This window comes from Cheilinus undulatus, linkage group 23 (assembly GCF_018320785.1).
Source record: "Cheilinus undulatus linkage group 23, ASM1832078v1, whole genome shotgun sequence".
Lineage (NCBI taxonomy): Eukaryota > Metazoa > Chordata > Actinopteri > Labriformes > Labridae > Cheilinus > Cheilinus undulatus.
This window is the reverse complement of record NC_054887.1, coordinates 20,844,924-20,859,038: the sequence shown is the minus strand read 5'-3', so window position 1 is coordinate 20,859,038 and position 14,115 is coordinate 20,844,924. Positions and strand designations below refer to the sequence as shown.

Here is a 14,115-nt window from a genome sequence, read left to right as displayed (position 1 = left end):
AATGAGTCATTTCTATTGGCTATCAATCATTAGTCTAACAGTCTAGTCTAACATTAGTCAGTACAACAATTTAGATTTCATTGACATCCAGTAGTGATTACCTCTTCAAAGCTACAATACATCAAAAGTGTCTGATAATACAACATAACATAAACATTAGTAAAGTAATCAGATCTGACATAAACACAGAAACCTCCGACTTTCATTTTAGCCTTTTCTAATCATGATACACATTCATGGAGGTGTAACCATCATCAGATATGGAGAAATGTCTATAGGCAAAACAATAAATGGCAACCTTGGACTGTGAGGACTCCAGCTATGAATGATTTTTCTACCAGTGCTAATAGCAGCTTCTTCTGGCTATCTTCCACATGTTTTTTGGATCAGTAGCATTCGTAATAGCTTTCCTCCTGGCTAACACTTCCCCCATTATGGGGCTTAAAAATATGTGAAACTATAACTAGTTTTTGGTGTTTAAAGTATCTAATCATGCCACCTTTTAACCCCTTTCAAACACTTTTTCCTCTCGTTTTTGCAACTGTAAACCCATTCTTCGTCACTTTTAACCAATTTTCACCACTTTTTGTCCCTTTTAACCCATTTTACTTTTTCTTTCTTTTACCTGTTTTCATCGCCTTTTTGGATACTTTTAATCAATTTTTGCCACTTACTGCCAATTTCATGCCACATTGCCTCATTTTTGCCAACTTTTTGGCAACTTTCAACCCATTTGCACAGATTTTTGGCCACTCTACCTCATTTTGACAACTTTTTTGCCCCTTTTAACCCATTTTTGCAACTTTTTGCCTTTTTTACCTGTTTTGCCACTCAAACTCCTGGTAGCAAATTTTGGCCACTTTTGCCACTCTTAACCCTTTAAAGCCACTTTGTTGCCATTTTTAACCTTTAACTTCCACTTTGTTGCCATTCTTAACCCTTAACTGCCACTTTGTTGCCACTCTTAACCCTTTAATGCCACTTTGTTGCCACTCTTAACCCTTGAATGCCACTTTGTTGCCACTCTTAACCTTTTACTCCCACTTTGTTGCCACTTTTAACCCTTAACTTCCACTTTTTTGCCACTCTTAACCTTTTACTCCCACTTTATTGCCATTTTTAACCCTTCAATGCCACTTTGTTGCCATTTTTAACCCTTTACTCCCACTTTGTTGCCACTTTTAACCCTTTACTGCCACTTTTTTTTGCCACGCTTAGCCCCTTACTATAACTGTTTTGCCACTTTTACCCCATTATTGCCACTTTTGCTGATTTTTTGCATTATTTCCTTTTTGAAATTATTTTTAGTCGTCACAGTTTCTTCTACTATATTTTCTGGCATCCTGACATGGCATTCTAAATGATTTAGTTCAATGTGCCCATCTACCATTCTTACCTAAAATAGACCATTCTTTTTTAAGAAATGGGTTTACATCTTGATAAAAGGTTGCATATAATTATAGCATAAATTATAAAATTAATTTCTGTTGTTTTTATATTTGATAAGAGTGGCTATTATTCAGATTAAAATGTCAAATATGGTGGTTGCCAAAGCTTAACTTTAAAATGGGCCATGAAATTACTGACCTGAATTGACCCACTTTGACTGGGCCCCAGAAAGCTCTCCACTTTATTCCTCCTTATGGGCGGCCTTGCATGCCAGTGGTGGTAGAGGCCCTATAATCATTATGTTTAATTCATTCCGGTCATGTGTTTTAAAGAAAGTAAAAATGTAAATAATCTTCTAAAATATACACAAACGGGAAAGAACCACTCATAGGAAATCACCGTACTAGTTTAAATACACCACATGGTCCCAGAGGTTGCCCCTTTCTCTGGTTGAGAGAGTTTAAGAGAGGTTTGATCAGAGTCATATGACCCAGTCAGCACCAAAGAGGCGTCACAGGAACTGCGAACTCAGCAAGGAGGCAGCCCGCGCGCCCTCGTCCTCCGGCGGATGGATCCAATGAAAACGCAGCTGGACCCTTTTGATGCGTTTGGTGCTCGGACTTTTACTTTCCCTCGGAAGTTTCCTGGTATAACTGTGCATGGATTTCCTGTGCTAAATGTTTGTTTATAACGTAGCTGCACGTCTGTACTTCTCTAAGTTGTATTTGATCACGGTATCGTTCGTTAGTTTTTGTGTTCAGACCAGTTGAAGGGGAACAAGACTCCCTTTTAACACTTAAGAAACGATATCGCTGCGTTTTTTCTTTCATTTCAGTTCTTTTCCCATAAATACGCATGACGCCTCCTTAGCAAAAGTTACGCGTAATTTGGCACCATTAACGCCCTTTCATCCTCATATCTCAGGCTGCGTAATTTGCGCATCACAGAGCGGAGCGCTGGGTACTCGTTTTTCAAGCACTGCAAAAAATATCCACCCTTCCAAATGTTTTTATTCACTGACTCAGTTTGAGGTGATTTTAATGCGTAAGTATGCACCAACAGTAACTTTAGCGATTTCTTTTTGGTTTTGGCACCGTGTTGAAGCTATTGTAGCGCACTCTCAAGCTGTAAAACTGACTTTAGATAACATTTGCTGGTCATTTTTTGCAGCTTCGGCAGTAGAACCACGTCATTGTGTCAGAGAACTCCCCTTTTTCCTCCCTGTTGGTCCTTCATCCACAGTTAAGAAACAACTGGATATAGATTAGGGTCAGAAGAACAGTCATTATGACCGGATTTCGGCTGAACTTCTCGCCGCTGAAGGAGCCTCTGGGCTTCGTCAAACTAGTGGAGTGGGTAAGTTAGATGCATATATACTTAATGTGTGCGTTTGTGTATGTGTGAGTGTGATACCCAGAGGACAGGGAGGTTCATTCCTTGGATTTTCCCTCTGCAACTCTTGAGAAAATCCCTTAAATAGGCAAAATATGCATAAGAGTTTGGGTTGTGACTAATGCAGATTGAAGACATAGCAACCAAACGCACTAACATGCACAGATATGACCCTTTCACATGAGTAAAAAGCACTTACAGCTTCCCTCCAACTGCTGCTTTGATGTTTTACACTGTAAAAGAATTAATCAGTTGTGGACAGCATTGTCATTTAGCAAATATAAACTATGATCTCAACTATTTAAGTGTTTTTCAAGTACAAATAATCCAGCTTTGACACAAATCTACACTCTGAATATCATGAATTTATGGTTTTCTTGGAATATTCACATCAAGAAGTTTTATTAACCCTTGCTTGACAAAGAGAACTTAGTTGATCTCACTGAATTTGGACCATTTTGCCAGCTGCATGCCCTTCAGACGCACACAGTTAGGGATTAATGCCTCTCTCTGTAATTATTTACCTCCGGATAACTATGCAGGAGGTTTGGCAACGCTCAGAAAGTTTCTTAAGGAAAGTCCAGTAATCAGCCCTGCTCTCACATAACTGGGTCAGAGGAATCTGGCTCTGCTTCACTTTCTCTCAGCTGTTCTATTTTCTCTAAAAAAAAAAAAAAAAAGCACAAACACAGGAGTTAAAAAGCAGCAGCAACACCCAGTCATCTGACTCAGGACCAGACTCCATGTGAGTCTTCATGTTTCACAGCGTTTACTTTATATAACCCAACATAATTTGATATTCACAAGGGCCTGGAAAATATAATGTTATCTTCCATTATATACTATGCTTGTGATGGCTTTTTTTAAATAATAAAGGGTCCCAGTCAGATGAGCAGTTTATGGATAAAGCATTGAAAAACATATTTAAGTAGGAGCAGGAAGTTTAAATATCAGCAAACTTTGTTAATTTTTTTTTTTTAGCAAACCTTGTTTTCTACATAAACTGAAGGTAAACTGAAGGCCCTGAAGGTAAACTGCATTTTTTTATGATTGTGAAAACATTTCACCAAAATCAGAAATGATTTCATAGCTCAAAAATATGTAATGGAATACAAAAAGACATTTCACATACTGAAAAAAAGCTTTGTAAGTAATGTGATAGAAGTACGTAAGGTGTTTTTGCACTGAAAGTAAATAGATTTTTATCAAAGGTCTGATATTTTTAAGAGGTTTTAATATTATTTTACAGAGGAAATCTGTTTTGCAGAAAGTTTTTTTTTGTAGAATGTCAAATCCTCCTTTCCTCTTTTTTCAGCGAGTAAAATATTGTAATGCAATTGTAATGAAATTTTATTTTCTTTTGTGAAATGTAGTCATGACATGTTTGTGCAGTTTACCTTCAGGGCCACCATACTTTTAGCTTCTTTCCATTCAGGCTTAATATTAGAACTGAAAAATAATGCCGTTAACTGTTAACTTAACAAAAAAAAATATGATGAAATCAGCAATATAAATAAACAAGTAATTTTGTTTTTTAAGCATAAATACTGTTAGCTTCCTTGTTTTTGGTTCTTACCTTTGAGGTCTTTATCTTATTTACTGGTGAATTGAATGGCTTAAAGTTTTGAACAGTCTCTAGGACAATAAAAGGTGATTTATTACAGCATTACTCTTATCTTTAGAAAATTATAACAGCATTTTTTAAAAGTGTGGCTGTGCTTAAGGTGGGTTTTTTACAAAGAAATTTTAAAAAGTGTAATTTTTTAAAAGTAAAATCACATTCTAAATGTACATAAACTTGAAATAGTTGAAGCAGAGCGAGAAAACTTTGCACACTTGTCACGTTTTTATGATTTATTTTGTCCGATGTACAGAAATGAAGTTGAATTAACTTGTGACACTGCATTGAATATTATGGCAATGATGAACATTTATTAGTGCCCTCAGAGAATTTAACATTACAAAGAAAGAGTTTTGACAGAGATGAAAGTGTATTTAAAGAATGTTAAGAATTGTGACTTTGCCGATGCATTATTAATAAAAGAATAATAAAGAAGATTTTCAGGTTTCATATAACGATGTGGCATACATTAGCTTGATTTTAAGGTTAAAGACCTTTTTTTTTTTAATATTCATTGCATACATCTAACCTTTCATCCATAGTCCTCCTATAACAAAATCACTCAGAAACATTCATCACACAAAGCTGCTGCAGGCCTGATACAAACCAAATATATAACAGTTTAATACCAGGTGTAGAATTCTGTAAATGTGTCTTTCTCAGCTTTTTGTCTCATTGATTTTGAGCTTTGATACAGCTACTGATATCAGAAATATAATGGTATCCTTTTTTTGCTCTTGTTTAAAACCTATGCAACAATTTTTGTCCGTTGCCCACAACAAGTTTACTTTTCTCATGAGTTATTTGGCCTCATACTTCCAGAGATGTTATCCTCCACAGAGTAATAAACAGGAAGGAGAGTACACAGTAACAAATGATACAAGGCTGACCCACACTTGTGTTGAATAATGATGATAAAACCCCAGATTTCTTTTTTTTTCTTGAGTCAGTAAAAGAGGAAATAGAAACAGTTTTCCCTTCCTGGCCCCAAACCTGTAAATGAAGTTGTAATACATAATTTGAGTGGTTGAAATGTGTGCAAAAAGCTGATGTTATCTCACAGCTTGGCCTGGAGTGAAGCCAGCCTGTAGCTTCATTTGGCAATCTCTGGTATGTCTTTAAACTGGTGCTGAGGGAATGCAGATGTCTGAGATGCCAAAGACATTAAGTCTAAGGACTGACAAATATTGCTGTTTTGCAGACATTGTGTTTGGAAAAGGTGCTGCCAGTTGTCTGAAAAATGTAAACATGACAAAATATCCAACATTTAATGCCACATAGCTAGATCAGAGCAGTTGTTTTATGTCTGAAATGTTAAGCTTAAGAGTCTTTTGCTGTAACCAAAGTCCATGCTAGGGCTATTTGACCCCAACACTGGAGAATGACTGAGTCAGTATAAGATTGTGAGAAAAGTAGCTTACATTGGTGTGTGGAGCCAGAAAAACAGGAAGTGGCAGCCAGTGACATCTGGAGACACATCTGGACAGAGGCCTCGAGGTGTGTGTGGGCGTGTAAGTAGATGCAAAGTACAGTATGTGTGTGGGTCTTGTGGTGTGAAGCTAAGGCTAAAAGTTAAGATGGCCTGTTGTAAGCATTTTCAACGGCATGAGACAGTAGTACAAATTTAGCAGAATTTTTGTAAAACTTCCCTCTTAAGCTTATCGTTTTGGTCATCTTTTAATCCAGATGATCTACATCTTACATATCTTTGTCAACTATGGTGCCATTTCTGCAGTATTTAGTATTTTTGTAGTACTTCAAATGGCATACACTCAGACTGATGCTATCCTCAAATTTAGGAGCCCCGTAGCGCCTTGTATTCAACGTTTGTTGTCATCAAGCCCTCAAATGAACAGTTCCATTTTGTTGATTACAGTGGTTATTTATAGTTGTTGGCTCTCAAAATAACACCAGAAATCACCTGCCTAACATCAAACAGCAGGCAGACAATGATAGCAACAAGTAGCCATAATGTAGCATTAAGCAGCTAATAGCTAACCAGGCTATTTCTTTCAAGATGACAGTATGAAGCAAAACTACAGATGAAAACAACCAAATACAACTGGAATCCCCCCTGTCTTATACCAAACAGCAACAAATAATATCCAAGACTAATGAAGTTTCATGGCAGCTTTCTAGCTAGGTTTTTCTGGCAAGTCATCGTTATAGAGCAAAACAAGAGCTAAAATAAGGCTACATTTAGACTAAGACTTATTCTTTCAAGTGGAAAAAAGGACCTAAGTGAAAGCTAATGCCTTGTGTCCGCTAGCAAACAAACATGAAAAAAATGTTTGCAAGCGTTTCCAACAGCCCAACTACATATTAACTTCATTTCAAACATACATAAAAATATCTAAGGGTTTTAGATGTTGTACAACGGCTAATTGGCTTTTTTTTCCACGAGTTATTGGTGTAAATTAAAAAAAAAGCTTAGATAACAACAATGTAGTTTTCCTTACATAATATTAGATAATTTGTGTAGCGTGTATACATAAATACAGAAATGAAAAATACCCTAGGTTTAACATATTGTACAGTAGCTAAAATACTACTCAAAATGAAGGCTAATGTTCCCTCATCTCAGCTGCATAATATTAGCTAACAAGCTAGCAGGCTAACTAGCTAGTCTTTTTCTGTCAAATCAATGGTATAAATCAAATCTAAAGGCTAAAAGGCTAATGTAAGACTGAATTTTTTCAAGTGAAAAAAACAACTCCAATTGAACCCTGTTTCCTTGTGCCTGCTAGCAAGCAAACAGGAAAAAATGTTCAATATAAAAATAGAAAACCAGGCACTACAGTCATGGAAAAATTGTTTGCAAGCATTTTTAACAGCCCAGCGACATGTCAGGTGAAATATAAAAAATAATACTCAAAATAAAGACTCATTCCTCATACCTGTAATCAAACAGGAACATCTTTACTACAATGTTCAACAACCAGATATTAGCTTACTAGCTAGCTATTGGCCTTAACAAATTATGCTAGGTTCAAGTTGTTTCATTGTTGATAACTAGCTGTTATTTTTCTGTCCAGATATTGGTACAAAGAAAGACTAGAGCTAAAAGAAGATAAGACTGTTGTTTTTTTAAGTTAATTCAAAAACAGTGATCAAAATTCAGACAAACTTTTGTCATGCCTGCTAAAAAACAAACAAACAGGAAGATGTAAGCTAGCATTCTCAACAATGCTATTTCCAATGTATTATTAGCAAACAGAGCAAAAAAAAATAAGGTTTAGGATGTTTTACAGCAGATTATTAGGATTTAATTTCTGTTGAGACATTGGCATAAATCAAAACTAGATCTAAAATAAGTTGCATGTACCCTTATAAAGGGGGAAATCATGGTTCGGGGTCTTTTTGGGTAGCAGGGATGTTAAACCCAGTTCTGTTAACTTTACCTGTAGATGTAGCCCAGTGATGCCAAGTCTAGGTGTACTTTGGGAATTTGTGCAACCATACATTATAACTGCTGCTGTACAACAACTTAAGTTACCATTCTGTTAGCCTTTCTGACTTACGGCTATTTCCAGCTTTTTGAGAAGTTTCAAAATTTCTGACTTGTGAATAAAGGCAGCTACTCTATGGTAAGCTTTTTTTTTGTAAATTGTTTAATCTGCTTTAAAAAAAAACTACAGGATTAGGGATTGGGATCAGTTTACTTGCTGAGTAGGCTACTTGTCCCTTGAGTTATAAACAGAATAAATCTGTGTATAAATCTTTGTATTATACTGTAACACTGTTATATTGAAGGCTCAAATACAGATGCAAGACAGCAGACAAAGAAATGAAATAAGGTCTGTTTATAGTATGAATATGTGAATGTTGTTATAACACTTTTCAGAGAGAACTTAACTTTATCTATGGTGTATTGCAATTTTTAACACATGAATATCAGTTCACCAATACCCATACTGATGTGTGCTTAAGTCTAAATGACCTCATAACCCACAAATTATATGATCATTGCTTGGCCTACTGCAGTATGAGGGTTAAGCCGAGTGCCAGCCACTCGGACTCAAAGAATTCAGTATGTGATGGTTTTAAGGAGAGTATTAGTGTCACATGGCCTACACTCTGAATCAGATGCTTTCTGCCTCTGCAAGAAAGAATTCAAGAGCTGAATAGCAGCATTAGTGCAGCCAAGTAAGTCACATTTTATTGTGTTGTGTCAGATAGCTGTTTTACAAGCCAAATATTCTACGTATAAATCTAACTATATTACATTTATTATTTTTGTTTGTTGTGTTACTAGATGACTGCTGTAGCAAACAGACTAAAGCATGAAAAAGATGCCATTCTCTTAAATCTGAGCAAAAAAAGATGCTTAGATTAGATTGGCTATTTCAAATGGAAAAGAGAAGAATCAAAGAAAGTTGATCTTGTGAAAATGGCTGAGCTATATTTTTGGCTGTCTGTTAGAGTAAAATATTGGCCATCTGTTGGTCCCTCTGGCTTTTTACTGCTGATGTAACTGTTGAAGTTGCCAACTTTCTATCAGATGGGTAACTCTTGTTGTTTTCAGGCTTATTGTCAAATGATATATGTATAAAGAGATTATTACGGAGAAGAATCACAGTCTTTACAACATGCTGTTATCAAAGTCTTGTGGCTACATCAAAATTTCTCTTTTGCTGAAAGGTGGTGCAATGGCTTTAACTGCATATTTGCCTGTTGTTTTCCTCGAAACACAATTGCTGTGTAATTTGGGACTGCTTAGACATTGTGCATGACTGATAAGACAACTATCTGTTAAATGGTGAAATGCTGGAATTGGGCATGCAGCAGCTGCCAAACCCTCAGATGAAAATCCAAGCAATCAACAGCTTTTCTTTCGAAAAGTCTTCTAATTATGGCAGCAAAATTTGATACACTTTGGTCAAAGTCCCGAGGAGTAGTTCGAGCATTGACCGTGTAAGTTGCAAAAATTATGCAACTTTTAGACCTCTAAATATACTCCATATCGTGTCTTAAACAAACATCTGATTCTCGAAACTCTCTTGGTTTTAAGTAGGGTTTTCTCACATCAGTCTTCACCATTTCTCTATGTTCTCACTCTCTCTTGTGTCTGTCCAAACAGCTCACAGCTATATTTGCTTTTGGAAGCTGCGGTGGATTCTCAGGGAGGAACATCCTAACTGTCTTATGCGGGGATGGCAAAAATGAAACTCTCAATGCCAACTTCCACTATCCATTTAGGTATGAATCACAATACATGGTATTTACCACCACAACAGATCAATAATGCAATCATTAGAAAAAAATGTTTGAATAAATACTGTCAAACTACAGTGGTGGTGCTGATTTGAACCTCCTGTCTTGTGTTTTGACCAGGCTGAGCCAGGTCCCGCTCATCGACGGTAACACCACTATTTGTAACCAGTCTGTCGCTGTCACACACATGGTCGGAGACTCGGCCTCTGCAGCAGAGTTCTTCGTGGGCATTGGCATCATTTGCTTCTTGCACAGCATGGCAGCTCTGTTGGTGTATTTAGGCTACATGCACGTCTACAAGAACTCCGAATTTGGACCCATTTTTGTGAGTATTAATTCAGCTGCTCAGCTTTCCAACAGGCTAATCAAGCTGTGGGAATGATTAAATCTAACACTAGGATTTGCTGGTGAATGAAAATGAGTCATTTTGTAGCATCCTGCAGTAGAGATGATGTGTCCCTTATGGCTTTCAGGATTTTGTTGTCACAGCCATCTTGGTCTTTCTGTGGCTGGTGAGCTCATCCGCCTGGGCGAAAGGATTGCAGAATGTGAAGTATGCCACGGACACTGAAGGCCTCAGTGCTACTCTGGATGTTTGCAAGGGAAGCAATATCACCTGTGAAGTCACGGATTACGCCAACATGCGGACACTCAACATTTCTGTGGTGAGGAGAACAGACAAATGACAAGATTTTGGTTCCAGTCACACCAATTTTAGTCTTTTTGACAATGTTCCTTCAGCTTATTGAGAAATTTTGTTAATTTATTTACTTTTTAAATCACATGAAGCCGCCTGACTCACGGTCATGAGTCTACATAGTAACCCTTTGATTGTCCTCAGACAGTTATGTGCTCAGTCAGTACTGTTGGTATCACTAACCTAAAGCAGGTTTCTTGGAATGAAATGTGCTGGAAATAGGCCTGAGACTGGTAGAAAAAAAGTTACGACTAAATGTTAAGTTTGTTAACCACAGGACGCTACAGTCCTTTAGTCAGAGTGGTGTTATTTAAGCTGACAAGCAAGATAGACAGTTTAATACATCCATTTCATTGGTTAAATTTCACATTCATCATGAAATATCACTCTACCCTTGGCAGCCATTGCTATCAGCTTCAAATACAACTAAACCCTGCCCATAGCTATCACTTCATTCTCCTCAAATGACACTGGTTTGTTAGATCTGTTCTCAGACCTGGAATGATTCAGACTGGAGCTCTGCAAGATGGATTTGCCTGATTCCAAACATGGAATCTGGACAGTACATCTGTTCTGCAAGGTTGTTATTTTCTTCTCTTTGCGTCTTTACAGGTATTTGGCTACCTCAACATGTTTATTTGGGCGCTCAACGCTTGGTTTGTCTACAAGGAGACTCGTTGGCACTCCCAGAAATTCTCTGCACCTCCCGGACCTGGAAGGCAACACGGCCCTTCAAACATCTAACAAAATAAGTACAAAAACACAGTCAGATGCTAAAAATCCTCTGGTGCATTCCACATATAGAGACCATAAATTTTAGCACATGTATTCAGCCACCTGGTCATTGCACCAACAGGGGCTTTATACAAGTATGTTTATATGAAGTTGACCCCCTTTTTGTAGCTATAACACAGTCATGTTAGAATAGAAAAGGGCCTTTCCCAAACTGTTGCCACAAAGTTGGAAGCATAGCAGTGTCCAAAATGTCTTGGTATGCTGCAGCATTAAGACTCTTCACTGGAGATAAGGGGCCTTGCCCAAACTTTGAAAAACATCTCCATACTATTATCCCACCTCTACCATCTCGCCCATCTGACAGCAAAACAGAGAATCATAACTTGTCACTCCGAGATAACATTTCCACTGTTCCTCAGTCCAGTGTCAGTGTGCTTTACACCACTCCATCTGGCACTTTGCATTGGACTTGGTGATGTGAGGCTTGCATGAAGCTGCTCGGGCATGGAAAACCATTCCATGACGCCCCCGCTGTCCAGTGTTTGTGCTTGCATCAGTGCAAATGGAATTTCATAACTCAGATTGTTGGAAATTTTGTGGCTTAGTGGCTGTTAATCATGGTCTTTGGCTTTGTGGCTGAGTTGCTATTGTTCCTCAACGCTTCCACTTTCTCATAATATCACTTACAGCTTTGATTTTATGCACCTGTGGCAACAGTTCTGATCAAAACACCTGAATTCAGTAATGAACAGGTACAGCCAAATATTTTTGGCCTCATAGTGTATCAACTAAGATATCATAACACTTGAAAAATGCTATCAGAATTAAAATATGATTGATATAAACACCCCATGCCCCCCTTACAATACTTGAACTGACAGTAGTTCTTAAAGCAATTTAAAGCTTCAGAAGGAAATGTTGATTTGTGTCGACTTTGGCGCCCCCTTTGGTCAAAGCACTTCCTTTTATTTCTTCACTGATTCTTTCCTGTAACTCAAAGGACATATTCCAACAAAACTTCTTATCCCGCTTTCTTGTATATGCAACTCTCACTGTGAATAATAGCTGTGGAAAATGTAAAAAGAAAGTGTTTCTTCAACATGCAGGCTTACATCTACCCAGCGACAGTCGTTTTTGGCTTTAAAATTAACAAAATACAAATTACCAATCTTGTTGCCAATGGTTTTTCTGCTTTTTTTTAGCTCATAAAGAGGCCTCAGTGTAAAGTTCAGTCAGTGTCATGAAGATTTTAAAATTCTTTGCTGGAGCTTTAATTTTAACAGTGTCTCTTCTATCATTATGTTTTTTGTGTGTATTTTATTATTCTGTTTCATATACTTTAGCAACACCAATGATGTTAGTATGTGAAATAGTTTGAAAGTGCCTTATTTGATTGTTTCTTATGTTTTGTCAGATGTGCACAGACAACGACCAAATATATTAGTTTTTGTTTTGTTTTGTTTCATTAGGGTTGGTTTAGGTGTTCCTCAATAATCTGATTCAAATAAGGCAGAATTCATTTCATATTAAATGGACCACTAATGAATGTAAGGTACTTCAAACTCTACATTTATGACTTAAGACCAACCAACTGTTTTTTTCTTGTTAAATCTGCCACAGTTAAATGAACAGTGTGTCTTGGAACTAGAGGAAGTTGTGTCTGCAGTGCACTAGGAAGCATAATGATCCATCAGGAAATTAAAGTCTTTGTAATTGGTTTAAATACAGTTCAGAGCATGAATGTAATTCATGTGATTTTTGGCACACACACTTGTAATCATTTAATTCTTCAAGTGCTCACTCACAGTTTGACCGTTGCCATCTAGTGGTTGCTTGCCGGTATTGCAATGTCTAAATTAAACTGTGCACTATTTCTATGAAGTATATCGACCTGAAAGTCTTTATCTTCCACAAATTATCCAAGGTGAGGTCAATATAAAGACAAGAAGGCAGACATAAAACTCACAGAAAACCAAAACATCAGGAAGATAGTTTGCACAATTATTATTACTGCAGGCTGCAATGTTTGCTCCTTTGTTTATGAAGTGGTTGAGAGTTTAGACTCTTAATAAGAACCTAAGTGAGAGTACATTTAGGAAAATCCTTGTGTGCATGCAGATTTCTTCTGTCTCTGACTATTTGGATGTATCTAGAGTAGTCTGTGCAAGGTACCAGTTAAAAAAGTGCTTCTTTCATTTTTCAGTGGCGCTAAGTTGATATCATATAGCTCTATGATTTTAAATCTTTTCTTTTGTTGTATTTTTCAAATAAGTCCATCTTGTTTTTCTCTTATTATTTCCTAGCGTTTTTAAACTTTCATGAGACACCATACAGTATGCTGGTGCTGTGGTCATGAACTTCTGTGTCTTTTAGTATTATTTTCAATGTATTTTGATTATTGTTTGCAGGAATTTCTGATTTTATTTGTTTTTGTCCAATGCTTTTCGATATATATATTAAAACAATGCATGTTGGATGAAACTATTTGAAACAACCTAAGTGTGAGGTGTACTGGTTATGCCTCCTCACTCAATTAATCATCATCCAGCTCTAGCTTTGTCAATGATCTCTCCATTTAACCTGCAAGAGTGACATATATTCTCTCTGTGACATGCACACATTTCCATGTACAGTGCCTTTGTTTTTCAATAAAATTAATGTTTTTTTAAAGACCATGTATGTTTTGTTTGATTTATGGAGTTCTATACCTTTATGGGACATATGGGGCAGTAGATAGAGTCAGAACCTGAGGAGAGTGGGGACTGACACGCAGCAAAGGAGTCACAGGCTGGATTTGAATCCAGGCCAGCCACTTCAAGGACAGTATCCTCCTTACATAGAGTGTAGACATAACCATTAGATTAACACTTTTCTGTCAGCCTTAAATAGTGATACAGAATTATATGTTTAAATTTCATCAGCTGTGCAGCCTGTTCTTTCTTGTTTGTTTTGTGCTGTGACCTCTCAGATCATCTTGTAGTCATGCTCTTTTATGTTTGTGAGTGAGAGAGGAGGAAAATGTCAGAAGTGTGCCAGACAGAGTGAATCCATTTAACCAAAGAATATT

The 14,115-nt window shown here is 37.0% G+C and overlaps 1 protein-coding gene across 5 annotated transcripts; it reads left to right on the top strand.

Annotated features, from left to right (window-relative positions):
- Positions 1–1,907: 1,907 nt before the first annotated feature.
- sypl1 (synaptophysin-like 1) lies at positions 1,908–13,709 on the top strand. 5 transcript variants are annotated; one of them, XM_041781099.1, is made up of 6 exons: positions 1,908–2,433; positions 2,560–2,745; positions 9,483–9,601; positions 9,737–9,941; positions 10,090–10,281; positions 10,926–13,709. In XM_041781099.1, the coding sequence occupies exons 2-6, from the start codon at positions 2,677–2,679 to the stop codon at positions 11,055–11,057; spliced, it is 717 nt and encodes a 238-aa protein (XP_041637033.1). In that variant the 5' UTR covers positions 1,908–2,433; positions 2,560–2,676; the 3' UTR covers positions 11,058–13,709. The 5 variants fall into 5 exon arrangements, with proteins under 5 accessions (XP_041637033.1, XP_041637032.1, XP_041637036.1 ...); XM_041781102.1 differs by having other exon boundaries at positions 1,911–2,036; positions 2,632–2,745; XM_041781101.1 differs by having other exon boundaries at positions 1,913–2,036.
- The last annotated feature ends 406 nt before the right edge of the window (positions 13,710–14,115 follow it).

What these genes read in the sequence shown, in the direction of transcription:
- sypl1 (XM_041781099.1), top strand. Translation starts at nt 2,677, where the DNA reads ATGACCGGATTTCGGCTGAACTTCTCGCCGCTGAAGGAGCCTCTGGGC. An exon ending in TCGTCAAACTAGTGGAGTGG is followed by an intron (nt 2,746 to 9,482) that starts GTAAGTTAGATG and finishes CTGTCCAAACAG; the next exon opens with CTCACAGCTATATTTGCTTT. An exon ending in GGACACTCAACATTTCTGTG is followed by an intron (nt 10,282 to 10,925) that starts GTGAGGAGAACA and finishes GCGTCTTTACAG; the next exon opens with GTATTTGGCTACCTCAACAT.